A 24,277-nucleotide genomic window follows, 5' to 3' on the forward strand; every position below is an offset into this window, starting at 1 on the left:
AACAATCGTGGGATTTTTTTACATCTACCTGGAACAATAAACTGTCTCCAGGTATCAGTACACACATCCAGATGACTCTGGAGATGCTATGATACTTTGCATATGCTTTCAAGTATATTTTTTCTAGTGTTTCTTCACTGGTTTACTCATTTTTAAACGTTGTTTTTATTGTGTACTCCAGTGCTTTTAAGAATATTCAATGCTATCAACAGTGTTCATGATGTACAGCTATAGTTCCTGGATAATTTTTGGTGTATGTAGGCTATTATTTATGAAGATTTAATTAATGGTAAAGATAAGCCAGTTTTTATCATGTATCACTTATTAACTACTGATAGGTATGTGAAGCAATGGGGGTTATTGAGTTGCAGCGCTGTTTGTGCATAAGCACTAATCTCATCTATTTATGCATTGCCATGTTGTTTGCAGATCAGCAAAGACTTCAGAATTGCTAAAAGAGCTTTAGGCTGCTTTTTGTCCTCTTAATATATTACAATTAAGGAACACAAGCACCACCCCCACCACCTCTCCAAACTATATCCACTCTACCTACTAGAAATTTGAGTTATATAGGTGGTTGAGCAGCACATGAAGGTTATGAGTGAAATATAAAATAAATCATAATATCATAACTGACGGGATTTTTTTGTTTTGAACTCAAACTGAACTAGCAATCAGTATTCAGCCTAGAGAGGAAGCACTTCTATCACCACTGAATACCAAATAAAACTTAAAATCAAGTCTTCCTTATTGTTTGGAATTATACATTTATGAGTGTATAGGTTTTGAGAACAGCACTCGATCTCAGTTTCATCTTGGCAAGTTGTCCTACTAATTGAGCTGGTTTACATATGGGACTCTTTCCTTGTAAAAATCCTGGTGGGACTTAGTTATCCTCTTCAAAAACCTTCCATCTGCCTTGAGGTCTTGTGCCATAATTGAGAAAAAATGGGTTTGGGGGGAAAGAAGAACCAGGATGTCTGAGCTGTTTAATGGGACATGAAACACGTAAGCCAGGGAACACATAACATATGAAGATATGTAACTTTACCCATTTAACACTACCCAGGAGTGAAAAGCAAACAAATACATCTTTCTATAGTGTGTTGGGGATTCCACCATTAAGTAAGACCCGTGTAAACTGTCTAGTCTAGGTGCTTGAATTTTCTTTTACTTCTGGAAGTCCTTGCATGAAATTCTTTGACTAGAAATGTTGTGGCCTGTTAGACACAGTTACAGATATAAGACATTTATAAACTAAGTAGACAAGACTGGGGAATAGCTCACAGAGTTATGAAATAACCTGCCCTAACTCAGGTTCATCCCTGTCCAGTGGCTATGTATCATATTTGTATGCTCAAGTAAAAAAACATGCAATATATAATAAAATAAATCTTGAATCTTTCAAGTCTGAATAGGAAGTAGTTTGTCAATTTAATAAAATATTCACTTTTTTATTTTTTTAAAGAAGTTTTCTGTAAATTAAGCTGTATTGATTTGTTTCCTCTGCTTCTTTCCACTACAATCTCTTTGGAAACATATTTTAAGTTTGATGATAAAGGACATATCACATTAGAGCTAAGTGTGATTTAAATGATTGAAATATCTAAAAGAATCAAACATTATATTGGAGACAGGTCATCCTTAATAGCAGTGTGATTACAGTTTTCATACTATTTTTCCTCTTTCAGACAGAATTTCTCCTGCATGCTTGGAATCATTCCATCTTCCTTTCCTTGAAGGCACAGCGGGTATATAAGCATTAACTATTTTGTTTTCAGGCCCTCAGGCTGTTTTCTGTTTCCAGTGATGTTATAAGGTACTTCTGAAAATCCAGTAGTCTAAAGTGACAACTCTAAAAAAGCAAATGAATGGTGAGCTACTACTAAACAAAATATGAGTAGGCATTTAGTTTTTCAAATTATGTTTATATCCCTAGAGGGCTGTGGAAGCCAGTCTGCAACTACTACTTAAGTTGAATCTAGGTTAACGGAACATTTTATAATTTTAGATTTCACAAAATAGGGTCTGTATAATTAAGATTGACTCAAAAAACATGGTTCTCCTACTTTGTTCAGTTACTGTGCAGAAACAAAAGATATCTGAAAGTACACATTACATAGCCTTTTATTACTTTTTTTTTCAGTCTAAATAAAATGAAGTTCCGGGTTACTCTTCTGGGTATAACACTTGCAAGATTAAGGATGGATAGAGATGGAAAAGGAAGTTAATCTCCAAGACAGTCTTAAGAGATGAATTGTACTATGTTAATGTGTGCTAGTTCTGTCTGTAGAAGTAATTATCATAAAAATTACAAAAAAGAAAAAAAATTGATTCACTGGGCTGGCTTGTTGTTGTTGTTTTTGTCTTGTTTTGTTTTTTTTCTCAGCTACAACTTATCTCAACCATTACTTCTTGCATGGTCAGTATACATGAATAACAGATAATCCCCTGTCCTGTTTGCCGAAGTCTTTCATATTTCTAAGTTATAATTTATTCTCCCCTCCCATATGCCTTTTTTTTTAATAACCTAATGACACCAGTTTCTTCACATGTGCCAGTATAGTAATGACAGTTTCTCATTTACTCCAATTTCTCCACACCTCTCTTCAAGTGTGGTGTTCAAAATGGATCTATTATTTTAGCTGAGCCCTTCCCTTGATTGCCTGAGATATATATATATATGAAGATATACTCTATTTTTTTAGTAGGTAGTAATCCTCCTTATGTATTGGTTTCTTTATTTGAATCCATATGATGCTGTTAAATTATATTCAGTGATCTGTTTGCCTAATGAACATTAAGATGGTTGACATTTAGTAGTTTTTCTCTGTCCACAAGGCATGATAATTATTCAATCATAGGAAGAATTTAGAGAGGAATTGGAGTGGAAAATATATATTTTTAATCAGAGAATGACTAATAACTATTCTGAAACTGCTTCAGCCAATTCATGTTCTATACTAATGGCAAATTCATTAGGCCTAGGGCTTTAAAAACCTGTAGACTGCAGTGAACAGTACATGGTCTTTGAGAATTGTTGATTCCTATGCTGAGGTGTTTTTATTTTATCAATATATGAATGCACTGCTACTGAGTTGCTGGGTTTTCCTAATGTCTTGTCACTGAAAGAGTCATCCCATAACTTAACAGTTGCCTTGCTTACAGCTGCACACATTGTTCAGTGTTGTTCTGTCCCCTTCAGGGAATCATCCTTTACATCACTTTCCACCTAGGAATTGTTTATGGATTTCTCCAGAGTCTCATGGCTCTTGGTTGTAAGCTCATGTTGTTACACAGCTAACAGGATTGCAAAGCGTGGCCATTCACATATAGGTTCTTCAATCAATCCTTCCTGTTCAATGCAGAGATCAAAACATATTGCTGCCAATAATAATTGTATTAGCTACCTGTCTTATATCTACTTTTAGAAGCAATGCTGCTGTGAGGACACACTGTATTCTCTGACCTCATTCACTCTATCTGGAAAATACTATCCCTCCACCGAGTATTGAACCAAAATTTTCAATCTTGATTTTGTTTCTAATTCTCTTACACAATTATTTCATCCTAGATGTCTCTGAATATTCTTTCTGTGCCTTGACTTTGTCCATTTTACCTCTTTCTTTTTCTGCTATTCCGTTATACTCATATTTAGCAATACAGTATATTTTATGTTTTTAGGTGCTTGCTTACCTATGTTTTGAATGAAATTATGATGGCTCTAACCAGTCTATTATTTACTGCATTTCCTATACCACTTTTGCACTACAAAAGGTTTCGTTTGTGCCATAGAGTTTCTTTCAAAAACTACTTTCTCCTTTGGTCTTCTTGTCTTTCCTGCACATCATATTATCATAATCTTCCAGTCCTATGGGATGCTGTACCAGATCTCTATTATGCTTATCATGTGATTTTCAACTTTTACAACAAAACACTAAAAGATTTTCTCTGTTCACTCAGTGTGCATTTTGTATTAATACACAGATATCAACGACATTTGATGGATGACTAATTCAGTACCTTCTTCACCTGTCTGACTTCCTGTCACCTGTTCTTTTTATCCTCCTTGCCCTTAGACTGGTCTCCTATTTCCTATTTATATTTAAGTTACATGTCTGTTTTAGCATAACCATCTTACTGTAGAATCCTTTTTCCTTAGTACCTAATTATTCCTTCCTTATTCTTCTCCAGCTCCCTTAAAAAATAATTCATCTTTATTTAATACCTCAGTGAAAAATGGACCCCAAGTGAGGAAGGCAAAGCAGTCGAGGTCATGGATTTATTTCCAAAATATTGTGCTATAGAACTGAAGTTTTGTTCCTTGTGAGAAGATTCTCTATAAGATAAGGAATAAAAGGAACTTGTTAATGAAATGAGTACAATGATGTTACAGATGTTAATACTGTGGAAGAGGTTTGCATACCTTGGTATAGTCAAGCATTTGCAGACCTCAGCAATTTGCATAAATAAAGCTGCTGTAGGAGAAATTAAATTGGAGAAGGGTATCAAACAGGATTTGGAAAAACATTGAGCTGCAGAGATATTGAAGAGGCTATTGTCCTACTGAAGAGAAGGAGGGACACAAATGCAGCACCTGTCAGGGCTGAGGATAGAAACGACAGCAGCAGTGCTACTGCTGTGATCTGGTTGCTCTGTGACATGACTTCTCACTGACCTCATTATCTGTCAGATAGCATTTGATGGCTTACCTCACAAGACGAAGAAAAGTGCAAAGCTTTCAAAGCTGGTTTTGGTATTTATGCTTTTTGTGGTTTTGGTATTTATTTTCTTCACTATCATGAAGCTATCTATCTTAGAGTTGCACTGAGTAATATGAAGAAGGGATTGCAAGTTGGAAGGTTTGTTCATAGGCACAGGAAGAAATTACACTTGAGTTGTTAGCTCTTCATTCATATAATAGTAATTACAAATGAGATATCTCTTTTACTCAAAAATAATGTTTAAAGAAGAGGGAGGAAATAATTTCTTGACATTTCCTCTAAGTTTTGCTATTGTGTTTATATATATATTTCATAACATTGTAGTTCTGTGCTTCTCATAATTGAGGAAAAAATCTGATCATTTCTTTCAAAACCATAATATACACTTTAAATCTATATCACATTTTGCTCTGAGTGGCATCAGTGAACATCTTCAGCAAGTATACTTCAGTCACTTAAGTAGCTGGCTTTTTGTTGCTGACACTGAGAACAAATCCTTGACATTCTTGTCGTAACATAAAGGTAACACTGTCACTGACATTAGGTTCTTATGCTAGTCTGCTGTTCTCAAACAAGTGTTTGGAAGAAGTGTAAAAGAAACACCAGGGATAAAAAGAAAATGTTGAGAAAAGAAAGGATAACTGTCAACATGCCAGTGAAAATTGATGTTCAAAATATAGGCTAGAACAAGTAACTCAAGAGCGACACTGGATGGAAATTGGAAAAGTGAACACAATGAGTCATAAGAATAAAAACATTCAGTGTGATGTATTACCATCTAATTTATGTGACCTTTACAGCCTGTTAAGAATCACTCTTACTTTCTGTTTGGTACCATTGATCCATTGAACCTTAATAAATTGATGTAGGACCTCAAGTAACCTTCCTCCTATGTCTGTCTAAAGTCTTAACCTTCTTATAATTGCTTGCTTTACTGTAAAGCAAGCTATAAATGAGGATGGGAAGTTTTAAATGCTCAACATTCTTCCCATGCTGACATTAGCATTGGGTCGATGCATTTTTCTTGGCAGGTGCAACAAATAATGTTTGTAGCAGTATGACAGAGATCCTGTCTGATAAGCCTTCCAGAAGTGAGAAGCTGGATACCATCCTGTAAAAATATCAAGGCAGATTGGATAAAACAGTAATTCTTTAGCTCCTAGTTAAGTCATGGTATGCTCTGGATGGAAATAGATTTACTTCCCCTGGAGTGATTTTAATAACAGATGGTCAACATTTCCTATATTGACACTTCCTATAATATTTTTTGCAGAAAGTGTCAGAATATATTGTATTATGTGTACATATTACAATAGGGAGAGGAAGGAAGAAAGACAGAACAAATTAAGCACAGTTGATTGGAGGGGACTTATCAGAGAAACAGAATACAAGTGGGTTTCCTTGAAATACAATATTGAACAGAATGAACAATAAAATATAAATCAAAAAATAAAACTTTTTTTTTTTTTTAGTTTTCTTTTAGTTTCCCTTCAGAAGAGATTTTTTTCTATCTTCATATAGTATTCCAACTACCATATACTTTGCTGAATAAGTATCCCTATAGTTGCAAAGTTTATACATGCACACATACGTATATGCACAGAAACAAAACAAACAAGCAATTGTAGCCAGAACTAGATAATTTTAAATTTTATCAGCCGTTCAGCCACCTCTCAGATAGAACTTCCAATAAAGCCTTAACTGTCTGAAGGCAGTTTTATAATCCAAACTCCAAAGTCTTTCATGAAATTAGAGAATTCAGATGAAGAGGAAACTAGCTAACACTAAAAATCTATCAAAAATTCTAATTCTATCTGTACTCTTCAAAACTTTTTTTCCACCTTGACCTTTTTATGTTATTCTTAGTTCCCGATCATTTTAACAAATAATTATAGGCCATTATTTTGCTTATATGACTATTTTATTGATTTCCTCCAATCTTCATTTTTATTCAGGAGGAGAATTTCTTGTTTCTCTTGACAGAAATGGAAAAAAACTTTCCAAAAGATGCTCATTTTAAATAATACACCTATAGGCACTGTAGGGGCTCTACGTTACCTGCCAATTGTCATTTCACTATGTTACAGTGTTCCAAATTAGAAGTCTGGTTGGCCAAAAACTGTTCTGTTTCAAAAAGGTAACATGCCACCAAAGTAAACCTTTACCTAAGTTCTCACCTCCAAATAATCTTAAAAATACCGGAAGCCAAAAAAAGGTTAAAAATTACTTTTGTTGTCTGAATTAACTGTCTGTAGTAAAGAAATCATGTATAAAATTTCTTATCTGCAAATAATATTGAAACCTCATTCTTTTTACTACAGAGTATTACAAAATAAATTTACTCTGCATGTGTTACACTATGGCATTCTCTCACCAAAAAAAAAACCCAAAACCAAAAACAAAACAAAACAAAACAAAACAACAACAACAACAACAACAACAACAAAAATCTGTCCAATGGTTTAATACAGTATGTTGGATGATTGCTTCAGACTGTTTCAGAGCAATACTAGTGGTCACTGGGGATTGGGAAATGAAAGAAAATGGTTTCTGTCAGAATGAAAACAGTTCAGGTGTCCAGAAGTTAAGAACATTTCAGTTTTCAAGTCCCTATATACAACAAAGTGGTTACCCTGAAATTCATGGGTAATTGGACCTTTTGTGTTACATAAAAAAATCGGGTCTCGCAAGTCTCAAAATATGTCTTCAAAATGTGTTAGCACCTTGGAAATTAGTGAGCAAACCTTGTTCTATTCCATTTTTTGGTGTGGTTCCTAGACATACTAATTGGTGTTGCACACGGAAAGCAAGAGCAGGGAGAGATTGCCAGAATGAAACATTGCCAGCATATAGCAACAACTGTAATATAATATTCTACCTGGCTTTGATTTTTCTTCTTCTGAGACCTTTATGAATCACATGTCTACCGGGCAACTGTCATTCCATCTTATCTCTTTTTCTGTGTTTCATCAGTTATGAAAAAGGTCTACAGCATGGAAGAATTCCAGTGAGAGGAGTGGTGAGAGGTCCTAAGACTTGATGATCAGTCTTCTGGAGAGGAATGGCCTCGGTTAGCATCTCTGACTGATTAGCTGCCATCTGTACTGAGTTTGAGAATGATTTTGGAGTGAATGAAGTTACGTTTTGGAGAGGAAACATGCTAGGGGTAAATAAATAAAAATCCTACCTTTTAAATAATCTTGCTTTCTTTTATTAACAGTTTTCAAAGTTTCAAAGTTTGTATTTTAATATTTAACCATGTCCTAATGCCATGACATAAGACAAATTGGAGGAAAAGAAAATGTAATACCACAACTGTAGGTGAAGCACTTGTTTGTTTTTAATGCACTCTTGCCCATGCCAATAAATTCAAAACTTAAATTCAACACTTTGAATCTTTTCTTAGGGATCTGTCTGTCATATTTCCTGCTTCAGGCAGTCTTTGCAGACCACAGGAAAACACCTCCAATGAATTCCAAGGCCTGAGTAATTTCCCAGGCGTTCTCTAGTTTTCTTTCCTTTACAGCCCATTTAAGGACAAGTTTATCTATTATCATATGAGATTATTCCAGGCTTTCTTAAATCAAATCACTATGTTAGTTCACTTTTAGTTACTCTGGAATATCTTTACTTTCCAAGGTGAAACAAACAACTACGCACACATACCACTATGGGATAATAATTCCTTTTAATTTTTGCCATTAGTCAGACTTTATTCCTTCCTACTTGGCCCCACTCCTTGAAAATGTTATTATTCTGGAATATCTTCATGCTTAACACCGTGGATGTTGCTACTTGCTGCTAAGCAAGGTTTAGACCCAAGAAAGGAGATGCAAGTTGCTGCATCTTGCTTTTTTCTTGCTTTTCACTCTCCAATTTGTCCTGTTTGTCAGTATGTGCCTTGTTTAACTACTGATTCTCCAGACACCTGGATCATGCTTAGACCTTCAGAATGCAACTGCTCACGTGCTAATTACAAATGTCCTGAATTTGCCTAATATCTCACATCTTTTGAAGACAAGGGCTACTCATGCTTACCCACATAACTTAACTCAACATGTCATCTGAGACATAGGTTTCTTCATTTGGGGCAGCAAAGCAGACAGTCTTCCTATGGATTAGGAAGATTCTATTTGTTATTACATTTTGTAGTTGCTCATCAGTCCACACTCAATTATATCAATGCTCTATTACTTGAGTTATGCAGCTATAATAACTTCAGTGTATTTATAGCTCTACAGAGCATAGCCTTACCCTACTAGTAGGAGCTTACTGTTGTTTTCTTGTCTACCACACTCCCTCCCTACTGAGCAGTGAAATGATTTAACTTGACTAATCATAAATCCATTACTATTCATATATTAATGACCTCATGAAACAGGCTTGAAACAGGATACATAAGTACAGGATACAGAATAGAAGCGTCTCAGAAGAGGATAAATGAAAGACCACTCAGTATTGTGTCCTGAGACTTCAAAAGATGCAATTTGCCTTCTTGCCTGTGACATAGTTGCTCTACAATCTCCGCTGATCTAGAATAATAGAATAATATTTTAGTATTTTGTTCTGTAGAGTAATAGAGAAGAGTATATTCCTTCTCTGCATCATAGATGAAGCACTAATGAATGTCATAAAGATTGCTAGCGTTACTGTAATGATTCAAGAAGTTACAATTGATGTGTAGCTTTTTTAATAAAGTCAAAATATTTTACTAGCCTGTCTTACTGTATTTGTTAAAAAAGGAAATCGCAAAACAAAACATTTTTCGGGCATACAGGACCTTTTTTGGTTCTGAAATAGAAAAGGTGGATTTTATACAGAAGTTGAAGAAGTTTCTCTGCTTTTAATTAGAAAGCTATCAATACATTACTCTGTAAAGAAAGAATGCATATACACATATATAGTTGTCACCAATGAAATATACTGCTACAAAACGAGTTTTAGAGAATAAAAAGAGACATTTAGCTCTCAAAGAAATGAGAGGTTAAGTTAGTTTATAATCTGCAGATATGGAAGTTAAAAAGAAAGGGAGAGAGAGTATAATGCTCAATTAAAAAAAACCCTCATTTGAGTTCATTCTTTTTGGCTTCCAGATGACTTTTGAAGTTCTATTCCAAGTTTATCTTTGAAAGGTGTTTTGTTGGTTTCCCTTGAAAATCAGGAGAGAAAGATGAAATTATTGTTTTGAAAAAAATGTCACTTGTGCCATTTGGGCACAGACCTTCACCAATTAGCCATGCAAGTTCATTTCCAGTGCAAAGTGATTTTTGATTTCCACCCATTATTTCACAGAAAAGTACACTTCACAGTGTGTGAAAAGCTAGTTCTCCAGAAGGTTGTTCTTGTTGTGAAGTGTACGTCTTCACATTATTGAGGTGGGTATTACAAATGGTTTTCTGCACATTGATTTTTTTCCTGAAATAACTTTTAAGTATGTGTTTTGTCAAGAAGTGTTCTACATAGAGGATATCTGGACAAGAAAAGTAAGCATGTCTTTATTTGGCTTTCATCACAAATTCAGTGACTGTCTTCAGGCTATCTCTGCAATAGTCCTATATTATTACTGCTTTCTCAGATGCTATGGTCAACATCAAAAAACTACAACACATAGAAAATCATCAAACCAAAATATATGTATATATATACATATATGTGTATATAACCATGACCATAAAAGATATATCAAAAGAGGTTGTACTATACAAACATGTTCTTAAATGTCAGCAGATTTGCCCAGTGAATATTTCTGAAATCCACACGTTTAACTGGCTTTTCCAGCTGAACTTGCTAGTCCAACAGAATCTATTGTTGCTTTGAAAGCTGAGATACTAACAGAGATTGTATAAAGCATAGAACTCTATAGATATTGCAGAAGGCACTTAGAACACTCTTGATCCAAGTCTGGAATGCAGGGTCAGATCATGCATAATTTAATTTATCTGATCAATGTCTACCTCTATTTTTTATACAGCAATGTCAGTATATGTATAATAATATTTTCTGAGATGAAAAACATCCTTGAGTGTCACTGTAATTATAGTACAGGGAGAGTTTTATAGCACAAAGAAATACTCTTAAGTGAAAATTTCCTTGCCTTTAAAGTTTCAGTCTCATGCCCATAAGCAGTTTATCACGCCCATATACTACTTAAGAGCAGATATCCTTTTGCAATACTAGGCAAGACACATCATTTTCATTACTTAGATATTCCAAAAAAGGTGAATTTTTGTTATATGAATTGCAGGTTTTTACAGCTATTTCTGCTGTAAACCTAATTGTGAAAAGACATTGGTTGCAGCCTGCTGTGTACTCTTTTAAGGCAAGAATCACTTGGGAAAATGCAGGATATGATTTTCTAGTTAGGTCTTCATGCATACCTCATACAACAGATAGTTTCACATTGCGGGGGCAATAGCAAATATTATATTGCCTGAATTGAAAACATGGTGTACAGTACTTCATCTTGTTGCAATGCACTGTAGTTGGTATAATGTGAGGCACAAAAGGCTACAGATTATTATATACTGTAAATATATATGGTATATTCTTAGGAGGTTTGTTATTGTAGTTTGACATTTATAACAGCTTACGGCCAAGCAGAATCTATAACTCTGACTCACTAAGGGTAAAGAAATTATGATCATTTGATCCAGCCACAGCAGACAAGTATAATAAATTATATTAGCATTCCTTACAATATTTTTTTTTTTTGTAATGTCAGGTCATCCTGGTCCAAAAAGCTGTAGTCACCTCATAAAGGGACTTCTTTGCTGTATAAACTGATAACAATACAAAAAACCATAGCAGAACTTTTTAGTGTTATAAAGTTATTATTAAAAAAATGAACACAAGATGAAACTCTATGCACTTTAACACATATTTGTAGGACAAAAATCAAATGCATTGCAAATGTACCTTCTTGTCATTCAAGCTTTTTTTAAAATACCAAATATATCATTCATGAAATTTGTGAATAATATAGTGCATTTTTTAGTATTTATAGCTTTATTCTAATAAATGTAAGAGTTAAAATCATATGCTTCCACAAAATTTCTTGAAATGTGATCCTCCTACCAATTTCAACAGTAAGTTTTCATGAGAAATAGTTGCTTCCATTTCTTCCTGATTGCTAAGAAAGAGTGTAATCCTTGTGCTATCATCTAATTAGCAGGAATGTGACTATCCATGCTGCAGGCACAGGCACTAACACAAGTTTGAGGAGCCACTGTGTAGACATCAATGAACACTTTATTAAATTACACAGTTTTCTAAGCAGGCACAGTCTCTCAATGCCCCAATTCTTTATGCTTTAGTGAACTGGCTCTGCTCTCTGAAGCTGTAAGGTTTCAGCCTGAGCTGAAGATATAAACTCCTGATGAGATTGGAGTGAGTTTTTAGATATTTGGCATGCTTCTGTACTTATTCTGTTTCTCTAATAAGGCTTAGAGAGTTTGCTGGCAGGTGAAAGCATTGGATAGCAAAGGCTAGGAGATTTAAAAATCCACCTGCCCTGAAGGAAAAGAATGTCCACTTGATAACTCTTCAGCGTTATGCTTTATAATTCATCCCATTCAGGAAAGCAGTTCAGTACAAGAAGAAGGAATATTAAGTCACCGGTTCTGGATACTCAGTGATCTCTCTGTTTTGTTCTTGGAAAAATTCAGATAGAATTTTCTGATTTTTGATTCCAGAAAAATCATGCTCTGACAAAGATGGAATGTAATGAACAAGTGAAAAAAAATGGGGTGTTAAGCAAATCTTTTCAGTATACTCTTGTGTCTAAATTACAACAAGATATTGATGGAAATAGATATAATTTCACTGATAGGTCACTGTTTTCTTCTTCAGAGGAAGAATATGTTCTGGAGCTTGTTCACTGCTTCTCATCAGAACAGGTCATTGACCTCCTCTCCACTATAACTCTCTTCTACCCTTCACCTAGCATGCCTGCTAAATATCACAACATGTTTTGTGCTTTTTTTTAATTGTGAGAGGTATTTTATGTTTGTTTTGGTTGGTTGTTTTTTGTTTGGTTTGCTTTTGTTTTTGAAAAAGAAGGAAGGAAGAGAAAGCGAAAAGCTAGCAAGCATAATTAAATTCTAAAAGCTATAAGTGGGTTTGGATTTCGGTTGGGTTTTTTAGTATATGAAACAGAGGACTATCTTTTTGTAAAAGAAAAAAGTCTGCTAATGGAATTTGGATGTTTTAGAAGGCAGCATGGTCATGGGTTAACACAAAGGGGATAATCACTTAGAAAGAAATACATGGGATGAATTCACAGTGGAGAAAGAAAGAGCTAAGTTCACTATCTGGTAGAGCATAGCAGACAATTTAGAGGAGAAATACAACTACAAAATCTTATGGAAGGAAACTCAGAGGAATGGCGAGACCGTATCTAAATGGGGGGGAACCATGTCTCTGGGACTGAATCATTTGACTTGGAAAAGCATGCTATGCTGGTTGGCAAGCAAGAGAATTTAAGCTGCTTTCAACCCACAAAAGTAAATCTAAAGATGCTTTTGAGATGAAATCAGATAAATGGAAAAGATGCAGTTTATCTGGAATGAATGATACATACTCATATATAGGAGAATAGGGTGGCCACTGGTAGCATGGAAAAAGAAGGGATAGAGTTTTACAGGATGGCATGTGAAAACATCTTGAGAAATACTCTGGTCATATGGGCTGCAGGCAGCCCATTCCTGAAAGTTTTCTCAGACTTATTCCAGTCCTTCAGCCACATCTCATTTCAGTTGCCGAATAATCCTGCAAATATATAGGAAGTTTTACTTGGTTACCCTAAATCACCATGGTTGTTAGTGAAGTCAATTGCTTATACTATCTGTGGTGTGCGTTGAGAATAATTTCTTATTTTCAACAGTGTTTCTGAAAACTACCACCTTCATCATATATTTTTCTTTCTGCAGACTGAGTAAATAGGTGTAGTTCTTTCCTCGAAAATAACATTTTTTTCCCTAAACATTTTATTGCTAGCCTGATTTCTAATAATTTACATGTTGTAAATAATTAGATGTGTGTTCAAATGTGGACACAGAATTAGAAACGAGGCTGAGCAGAGAGGAAGGATTATTTCATACTTCTTAAATTTCTTAAGAATCATATTCCTGTCCACATATCTTCTTTCTCCTCTTTTTCTTTCTTTTTCTTTTTCTTTTTCTTTTTCTTTTTCTTTTTCTTTTTCTTTTTCTTTTTCTTTTTCTTTTTCTTTTTCTTTTTCTTTTTCTTTTTCTTTTTCTTTTTCTTTTTCTTTTTCTTTTTCTTTTTCTTTTCTTTTTCTTTTTCTTTTTCTTTTTCTTTTTCTTTTTCTTTTTCTTTTTCTTTTTCTTTTTCTTTTTCTTTTTCTTTTTTCTTTTTCTTGATAAGTGATAAAAAAAACAACATTGGGATTGTTCAAAACTATCATACCCTTTTTCTCTGTTGTTTTCTCCAGAACCATGCCTAGGTATTTCTTGGGAGAAAAGGGTTAAAACCAGAAGAACGACAAGGAGGATGGTAGATTCACTCAAATGGCCTTGCAACTGAGATTGCCAAGGCCTGGACAATAACAATGTGGGAAACTCCATGTATTTCACCTACTGCAATTTATCCACTGTCTGTTTTGAGAAGTAGAATTTCTGTGTAGAGATAACATAGGTGTTTTGAGAGACATAGAGACATTCTCATGGAAGATCAAAGCTCAGAGATGATAAAAAAACCGAGGAGATCAAAACATGATGGTATACTACCCATGCAAGGGCCCTTGATAAACTAGTGTAAACAGAAGGCCCTGTAGAGTGGACTAAGCCTAACATTCCCACTTGTGTGTTTCAACCTGGGTGCTGCTTTGGGATCCTCTGGTTTGTGAGGTAATGAAATAGATTTCCTCTTTGTATGTCAGCCATGGTTTTGTGGTTGTTCTGGTTGCCTACCTGTGTTAACTCACAGAGTAGTTTATTGTTATACTGTGCAACCTACAATCTTTCCACTTTACTTTTTTTTTTTAAATATACCCTGCAAATTTCAGATTTTTTTTTTAAATACTTTTTTTTAATACTTTGTGGTTTTTTCTTAAATTCAGCTGGGAGGGTTTATGCAGACTCTATACTTGTTCACGCAAATTATGCAGAGAAATACCAGATATATACCAGTGACCAAGACCTGTGCAACTTAACTTAGTATGAGTAAACAGATAGGAAACAGTCATCTAGAAGGGAGAACACGGTGAAATGCCATGGGAACCTCACAGGGTACAGAAATTATAAAGTTTCATACAAATTTTGAGTGCCCACAAGTCACCTACCATTTTGTCAGCCCTGCACTCATAAGCTCCCCTCCAATATCTTAGTGAAAATTATAAATTTTGGGGTATGTATAGAGAACTACCATAATAGTGTGGTACTCTCAATGTCTTGCTGTGAGAAAAAGTGAGTTCATCATATGCAGAGAGTTAGAATTGTTGTTAGGTATCCAAATATTTTAATTAATAAAGAAAACCTCATTAATAAACAGTGCTCTTCTGCTCATGATTTCAGTGTTGCACTGTGTTAAGCCTGAGGGTTTCATTCTTATTTAAGAAGAACATGGAAGGATTGTGGTGAGGCATCCAGAGATCTTTACAGGAGGGAGGACTGTATTCTCCATTCCCCAGCAGGGGAAATGAGAGGAGGCGAAGTTTGACACCCTCTTCTTCTTCAGTTTGTCATCTGCTTGGAGTTACTTGTTCCTTTTCTTTTCCTGCATTTCTGTCTGCCTAACTGCAGTTTTGGATATCCAGTTACTGAACTACCATTGGAAAGAAGATAAAATTTTTAGCCTTCTACTTTGAAGTCAATGTACTATACGATAACTTGGGGGGGGTGGGATGGTGTTTAATAATATTTAATAATAATTTTTATTTTGTTTTCTCTGCTTGATTTTGAGTCTTTTTCCCCATGAATTATGAAAACAACATGGAAAGCACTCCTTTGAGTGAATTATTTTTATGATTGGGAAATATGATTAGTATTACTAATTATAATACCTAATTCCTGAAATGTTAGTTGCTGAGTTTTTTTTAGTTTAGCGTTGGACTATGCATATTTAATTTAAATCCTAAGCAGATCAAGGCTTGCAGGACTTCATAAAGGGAACTGAATTCTGAAGTTCAAAGGTATAGCTGACTACTTTGCAAATTCATGTTATAATTTAATAACTTGAAGTGTGGTCACTGTGGTGTGTAAGAGTTCTACTTCAGGCTATGAAATAAGCAGCTTATTGACAATTTACCAATTATCTCCTTAGTTCAGAACTAAGCAATTAAATTATGAATGACTTCAGATTACTTCATTGGGATATAATACATAAAGCAGTGAACATAAATCTATAATACAAGGAATAATGAGATTAGAATCCATTAAGAATTGATCATTTGACAGAGCTAATTTGTCTGTTTCAAGTACTCCTAAAAATATGCATAAAATCTATCATCTTTTTTTTTCCCTAAAGGAATAACTTACACTGATAAGTTATACATACAGATGGAAATAATTGTTGTGTTTTGAATTAGAGTCTTTCACAAAGGTGGCTTTTTAAAGTACTTGCTTCATCACACTATTCTCTAAAGCATTAGAACTTTATTTCTGTTTTTGATAAAGCAGTGGCAAATAAATTAGAACAACTAAATTAACTGAGTTGAGGGTTCTTACGGGGCTCATTGAAAATGCAGCATCTTTTGCACTTAAATGACTTCCTGCTTCCATTTTTACTAGCTTGTTAAATAGTTCCTATTATTTCAAGTCAGAGTTTTGAATTTCATTTCTGACATCATAAGCCAGGAATCAGAGTTCTATTGAAACAGAAGTACATTGCCAAGTTGCCTACTTCAAGGAAGAATCAAAATGGTAGGAATTGTGTGTCATGGCTGATAACCATAGGAACTTTGGCTGTAGGCTGATGGCTGTAGGAACTATGACAGAGAGTCTCCAGCCAAAGTTAAATACAGAGCAAAATTCTTAAATGGCAGCTATCCCAAGTAAATTTTTTTTGTTCAGATTTTCTCTTCACAAAAAAGAGAGCTTTACTAAAATTTCTTTATAAAAAAAAACCCTACAAACAAAACAAAAAGCAAACAAACACAAGGTTTTGATCTATATTAAAGTTACTACTTTAAATTTAGTTCTGATGAATTCCAAAAACAACTATACAGTAATGTCAAAAAAACCCAGACAAAAAAAAGGTATAATTTAATATAGAAATAGCATCCCTGGTGTAAAAGATCAGTCTTCTGGAGCAATCAGTAAATGGAACTCTGAGATGTGCATCATTTAAAGGCATTCATGGCCCCTTGTACAGATCTTGTGAGTTTCAAACTGTATGAAGTATGTTTTAATATTATTGAGAGGGGAAGTTGCATGACTGCAAAGTATTTTGCAAATTTTGCTAAAATTACATTTGAAATCGGGGAGGTTTAAGTTAGATATTAGAAAAAGCTTCTTCCTCCTGAGGGTGGTTGAGTACTGGAATAGGCCTCTCAGGAAAGTGGTCACAGCACTAAGCCTGACAGAGTTCAAGAAATGTTTGGATGATACTCTCAGGCACATGGTGTGTCTCTTGGGGATGGTTCTGTGCAGGATCAGGAGTTGGACTCGATGATCCTTGTGGGTCCCTTCCAAGTCAGCATACTCTGAGATTCTGTGAATAGAGTTGAAGTGGCATTAGAACATTTTCTTTTAAGTTCTGAGAGATATAGAAGTGATTAACTTGTGGACAGTAAGTACTGCCTAAATTATTACCTGAAAGCTCATGGTGAAATGATTAATAGCTTCAGTGATGATTGATACATCTCCTAGAGACTGTTCCAAGAAAACTCATTAAAAATAATACAAAAACAAAAACCTGTATAAACAAGCCCAGTCGAGCTTTAAAAAGTTTTATTCCACCACCCCCCTCCCCCCATTTCTTTTCTATTTTGGGAAAAATTCAAGAAGTGAACTTTTGGAAGAAGAGTTAGAGAGAGATTTGTGTAGAAAGACTGATAAAATAGTTTCACTTAAAACTATTTAAAGCTTTTTTAAAGTGTTTCAAATAATTTCTGAAAAATACTTGGAGCCAGCAAAATTATTACATTCTTCTGAATTCTCATACCCTTTTCTAAGACAATTTTTTGGCACAAATTTAGACAGTTTTCCAAATAGCTCTCCAGGGAATTACAATGACAACAACAAAAGCCAACAAGCAAACTCCCAAAACACACAACAACAAAAAATAAAAACGAACAAAAAAACAAAACCCCCAAGAAATTCAAGCAGCTGAAAAATGTATCTTCATCCATTGACTTTTCCAGGTCTGGCAGATCAGCACACAATCCAGATATGCCATGTAATACAGAACTCAGACTTCTGTCTAGTTTCTGTATGTTATATTCTTTATATTCTGTTAAAAGATTTCTTTCATCTAATTCCCTTCAAAATTTTCCTTTATTCAATGCTTTTTATTAGTTTGGTCCATTTTCTCTTGTTTGCTAGCTTATTTTTAAAGGAAAATGTTAGTGCTTTAGTGTACACTACTATCAAACTCATTACATTTAAAGCAGAAAACTGAACTCCAACAGGAGTCTCAAAGGAGGGAAAAGGCCTTGCTGGCATGTACATCCATTAAGCAGCTGTGCTTGCCAAGTCCATGTGCATTAGCTGCTTTTGTAAGTTTAACAAATTTCATCTGAGCTTTTATTCTGCTGACCTAATTTAACAAGAAGGAAATTCAATAACAACTCCTAATATTGAAGCATTATTTCCCAAGAGGCATTTAACAACTCTTCTACATCAAATAATAATGTGCGTATAATGGAATATATATATACTAAAGGCCACAAGAAAGTGAAAAAAGAACAACAAAAAATCCCCCCAAACCAAAAACCAAACCCACACAAACCCTTTTCAAAAAAAATACCCAATAGTTTTCCAAATTTTAAGGAAACTGATAATATCCTGAAGAGCTAATTTCAACTTTGAATTTCTTATAATCTTTGAGAAATATTTATAACTGAGAATAAATCATAGTCCTCCTCTCTCACTCAGTATACCTTTGTCTCAAAAGAATGCAAATACAAGTTGTGATAAATAATTTCCTAGGTGGAGGACCACATCTTCAGTTTTTATATGCTGATATAATTCAGCATGTTATTAGTAGCTTATATTAGAACATATTGTTCTACATAGTAATCAAAGTTTCCAAATCAAGTAAATGTCAAAATTTAGGAGAAAGGAAAAAAGAGTAAATTAAATTATACATCACTTGGTGTAGATATAAATGGTAATGGACATCTGTGAGTTACTATGAACAGGCTTGAGGCTAAAGTCCTTAATGGCAGTTGCTTTGTGAAGTTATTTAGTCTTCCAAATGTTGGGAGGGAGGGGAAAATTTTCACCTGGGACAATATGACTCTGAAGACAACATCTGGTTCCAGAAAAGAATCTGTTTGGTTATTAGCACAGGTGGACAGGCACCTACTCACACGCACACACAACCTTTTAACTAGATCACTGTATTTCATAGTCTGTCTACTTGAAACTCATGACATTTTGTCACAAGTTCTTTTAATAAACACAGGCTTACTGGAAATTGTTAAAGTAGCACATCGATATCAAACTGGAACACAGGAAAAATTTCTGAAATTTTTACATAAATCTTCTTTGAAAAATAGAAATTTTTAAGATGATAGTGAACTATAGTATAATGTTATTGAAAGCAGAGGACATATGGTATTGCAGTGTACAATGTTACTTACCTGTCAAAATCAGCAAAGAGAGAAAAAACAATCCAAGCTTTTTACTACTTGAGTTTTGGGTCACATGGAAAAATATAAAAGAAAATGCAACCACCATCCATGCATTTTGTTTTCTATGGGCATGCAAACCACCCTGATTATAATTTGCAGAAACTATACTCTATTAAGATGGCAAATCATAGGTTTTTTGTGATATACTGAAGGAAACAATTACTAAATGATCTCACTAACAAAAAGTATTATTCTTTAAATTTTGGAATGGAAATAAAGTTAAAAGAACCTGGCTAAATTTGTCTTACTGAAATAACATCTCATGGTTCTGTTAGAAGAAGGAAAAAACTCAAATGAAACAAAGCAAATGTGAGTTGGGAGAGGCTTGCCTTTTTTCTGCAATATCACTTCCCACAATGAGATTAAGTTCAGTTATCCAGGACACCTTGAAAACAGACCCTTAATACTTCCTACATTTTAAGTCTAAGATTGCATCACCCCATGTTGCAAGACCATGTCAAGAACTTTTTGTATTTAAAAGTTTTCTTCTTGTCATGTTGTAGCTCTTCTGATGCATATGATGTTCCCTTTTACCATTTAAAATACCCTGGAGAACTGGTGTTTTACCATTTTGTAATTTCTAAAACTACTTTGTGTTAGAGTTTCAGGTCTCTTGATATTAAGATTAATAAAACACTGGAACTCTTGTAAATCAAATTGGGTGGAAAACATTTGAAGCACAGGAGGCATTATTTAATGTGTAAGTTTCAGCAATATCAACCAGTCTAAATAAAGAACACTTAGAAGTTTCTAAATTGAAAGGTTTTAAATGGCACCCTTACTTTTTCTTATGAAGTGTTTTGACAGCAGCTACCTAACATATTCATAGAGCTCTCCCTATATGAACAACCTTTATATTCCTAACCAGATTGCTTTCTATTTCATGATGTTCTGTATCTGCAGGGCACAGCAGCACGGACATTGGACACTAGGGAGTGGATTCATTTCCACTTACATTGTTTCTTCTCTGTTTACTTTCAGGATTTGGTTAATATGTACTATTCAGAGATGAGTTGCTGGAGAGTGCTTGTCTGCATCTGCAACTAGAGACATAAAAAACAAGTCAAGAAAAACAAAACTGTAAGGCTCCATTGCCAACCTGCTTGAAAAGCACCAGCAGTGGAGAACTATGACAATACAGCAAGTCCTATTACTTCTGCTGCTCTGGATGTGGCTGCCGCATCCCTGCCATACAGAAATGCTGTTTAGAAGGACTCCTGATCTCAGACCCAAAAGCTTTGGAGGGCGTGCATCAGGGAATGATGGGAAAGCAATTCACCGCCAGAAGCGAGGCTGGATGTGGAATCAGTTTTTTCTTTTAGAGGAATACACAGGATCTGATTATCAGTATGTAGGCAAGGTAAGTTTCTCATTATATTTTCTGTATAATTTTAACGTTTGCTTTTCTTCCTACAGAGCCTTAGATTTTCTGTTGTATTCTAATGTGTAAAAAGGAGATTTACAGGCAACACGTATATTGTTTCTCCTGCTATAATCACTAAATTAATGTTGCTAGTTAAAGCTATTCAGAAATATATGAATGAAACAAATGCAGATATCTTTGACAGATTTGTTTGCTTCAGCACATTGTTACTACCAGCAGCCCACTCAGTATGTTCTCTTTATCAAAACATATTATTTTATAAATCATTATAAAATAATTTTTCAACTCTATCTCTCAATATTTCGTTTCATACAAGATACTGCATTCTTTTTCCATGCTCATATTTGAAGAATATATTTTCTCTTTTGAAGAAAAAATATTCTTCCTCTTTCACTCTCCCTGAATTTCAATAAACTCCAGTGAGTAAAGTTCATTAACAAGCATGATAGAAATGAGGTAGTAAGGGAGTGAACTACAATAGAAGTCAGCAGAGTGGCCCATATGACTGGATAGCATGCTAGAGGTATAAGTAAAGGACATTGAAAGTGTCCTTTTAATTATTTTCTGTTGTTGATTGTTTTGCCGTGTGATTTTTTAAAAAACATATAATGTGTAATACCACAATCATATTCAAATGGGTACAAAAATTAATTAAAAATTATAATTTTCTTGGAATGAAAGTTGTTGTCAGCAGTAATGGATACCACTTAACACCAGTGGTTGGTGCTAAACAGAGAAATTCAATTTTGTATAAACTAGCTTTTCATTTCTTAAATGGTTTTGAACTTGGAGTATACTCCAGTGAAATAATGACTTTTTGAAAATCACAGAATCAGAGCAGCTGAGACTATAGTGCATCTCTAGAGATCATCTAGCCCAACGTCCATGCTCAAAGAAGGGTAAGCTGGAGCTTTCTCAGGACTATGTCCAGTCAGATTTTAAATAGCTCCACAGGTAGAGACTCCACAATTTAACTGGGCAACCTGTTCAGGTGTTTGACCATCTACTCAGCAAAATTTTGCTCCTATTTTTAAAAGGAATTTCTTGTATTTCAATTTGTGCCTGTTACCTCTTGTCATGTCACTGAGCACCACTGAAAATAAATTGAGCCTGTCTCCCTCACTCCTTCCCAGCGGGTATTTATATATATTAATAAGGTTCCTGCTGAGCCTTCTCCAGGCTGAACAGTTTCGGCTCTCTCAGCATCTCCTCAAATGAAAAATGTCCTAGTCCCTTAGTCGATTTACAGGATATTTGATGGACTCAGTAGTTCCATATCTCTCTTTACCTGGTGAACCCAGATCTTGGCACGGAACTACAGACTTGTCTCACCAAGGCAGAGGAGAGAGGAAGGATCCTGTTTCTTGATCTCCAGGTGATGCTCCTTCTAATGGAGCCCAGGGTGCTCACAACCTTTGCTGTGAGGGCACATTTCTGGCTCCTGATCAGCTTGCTGTCCACAAAGACCCCAAGGTCACTCTGAAAAACTGCTATCCAGCCAGCTGGGCTCCAGTATGTACTGGTGTATGGGGTTATTATAAAATGTTTCTTGAAAAAAATAAGAATTTTGGAGGATTTGTGAAAGGAAACACTAACATTCATGAAATTTAAGTACTAGGTAAAAATTAAAGAGTGCATGCTTATGAACGAGGAAGTTACCTTTTTGTTTCCATTTTTTATTTGTTGCATTTAGTCTGTAATATTAGCACTAGAATTTGAATAATACCACCATTTCCAAAGCACGTTGAGTGTCTTGTAAATATTCCCTATATTTATTTCATACAATTCTCAGGTGTACAGTCATGCCTCCCATGTATTCCAAAGTAAATAGGCCAGTTCCTCAGTCCAAATCAGGGTGATAGCTGATGAAAATTGATCTTGCCCACAAAATAGGAAAGGGCACTGCATCAAAACACTATGCTATTGTACTGAAAGTGTATTGCTCAGAGAAATCCTAGGAAATAAACAGCTTTGCAGAGCACTCTGAGTTTCAAATTATTTAGGTTCCTTCAGAAGCCTGATGATTACTTTTTTCTATTGCATTATTTCTGAATATTTATGGTTCCAAATCATGGTGTGAGTGGTGTTACTTCATAATTTTCTTCCAGTCATAAATAAGTGAAGGAAGACTCTTTACATGGGAAAGGGTTAACATTTACGTAGGTTAACTCATCTGCATTAGAAAAAGAGAAAGATGTTGGTAAAAACTGACTACTTTGGCTGAGGGAAGTGTTTGCAAATGTGAAGTGACAAGTAAAGATAAGTAAAAAGACAGATTAAGAGTACAAAACTGAAAAGAAACTTGAGGAGCAGTGAAGACTGCACTTTCATGATTTTGCTCTGCTTAGAATAAAGGAGATGTTAATTTGAGCAAACAAATTTAAAATTAACCTGAGTATATAAAGTTGCCCTATAGTAATTTTCTGACAAGTTGGAGAAAAGGATAAAAAACATGCAAAATAAGAGTACCATAGCATTGTATTTACTGAGGGAGAGTTTTACACAGAGGAAGCAAATGGAAAGAGATATGTGGAATTAAAAATTGATTGTTACACTAATTAATGTTTTAGTGTGATAGTCCAAAATCTCAAAATATTAGGTAAAATAATAAACATAAAATTTACAGTTATCTATCTCTTTTCCCTGATAGTGCACTCACTTTTCCAAGGGCCATCTCAGTTGCATAGTCAAAGTGTTTCTGGACGTTTCCTTTTACCTGATCTTATCCAGAGATAAAATGATTTAGATAGGTGACATAAAATGTTACCTTCCTGTTAATTTCTCTGCAACATGTTTGGAGATGGTGTTTGAAAATTATGTGAGATAGTAAGAGGACAAGTCAGAACTCAGTGATTTTGGTCGAGGACTAGGAGACAATTTTTGTCATGCAGAGTTTTCAGTCAAAATCAAGTACTAAGCGTGAATTTTAAATTTGACAGTAATAGTTAGAGGACAAACATTCCTTCAGCAGAACTTCCAAAGCAGAGACTACCAGATTCATCTGGATTTATGGTGTATATCCGCTTGCTCTCTGAGCTCATGACTGGTGTATTTTTTCTTTTTTCTTAACCTGAATCTAATATATCTGTCAGGGAAACTGTTGACTATTACACTACTCCTGAAAATAGTGTCTACAATTTACAGTGCAATTCATACATTCATTTATTCACTGTTTAGATTACCTTGAGAATGTTTGACTAGGAAAATATCATGGAAATGGGGTTCCTTGAATTAATGGGATACATAATCCCATAAGAACTGAAGTATTCCTTCTTTAAGTCAACAATCCTTTTGAAATTGTGGCAAAGTAAATAAAGAAGATGGTTCTCCTTTACTTCATGTAATACACAGCAT

At 34.7% G+C, this 24,277-nt stretch overlaps 1 protein-coding gene across 4 annotated transcripts in view; it reads left to right on the forward strand.

The window, feature by feature from the left end:
- Positions 1-24,277, forward strand: part of CDH10 (cadherin 10) — a 94,656-nt gene that overhangs the window by 15,009 nt on the left and 55,370 nt on the right. For 2 of the 4 annotated variants that reach the window (XM_027906554.1, XM_027906553.1), the window contains exon 2: positions 20,521-20,899. In XM_027906554.1, coding sequence (XP_027762355.1) covers positions 20,669-20,899 — 231 coding nt within the window. In that variant the 5' untranslated portion in view covers positions 20,521-20,668. Of the gene's footprint in view, positions 1-10,077; positions 10,100-17,447; positions 17,472-20,520; positions 20,900-24,277 lie in introns of those variants that run through there. The other 2 variants (XM_027906557.1, XM_027906555.1) reach the window with 2 other exon arrangements.

This window comes from Empidonax traillii, unplaced genomic scaffold, assembly GCF_003031625.1.
Source record: "Empidonax traillii isolate 1590-97213 ecotype Southwest subspecies unplaced genomic scaffold, ASM303162v1 scaffold1321:size163106, whole genome shotgun sequence".
NCBI classification, from domain to species: domain Eukaryota; kingdom Metazoa; phylum Chordata; class Aves; order Passeriformes; family Tyrannidae; genus Empidonax; species Empidonax traillii.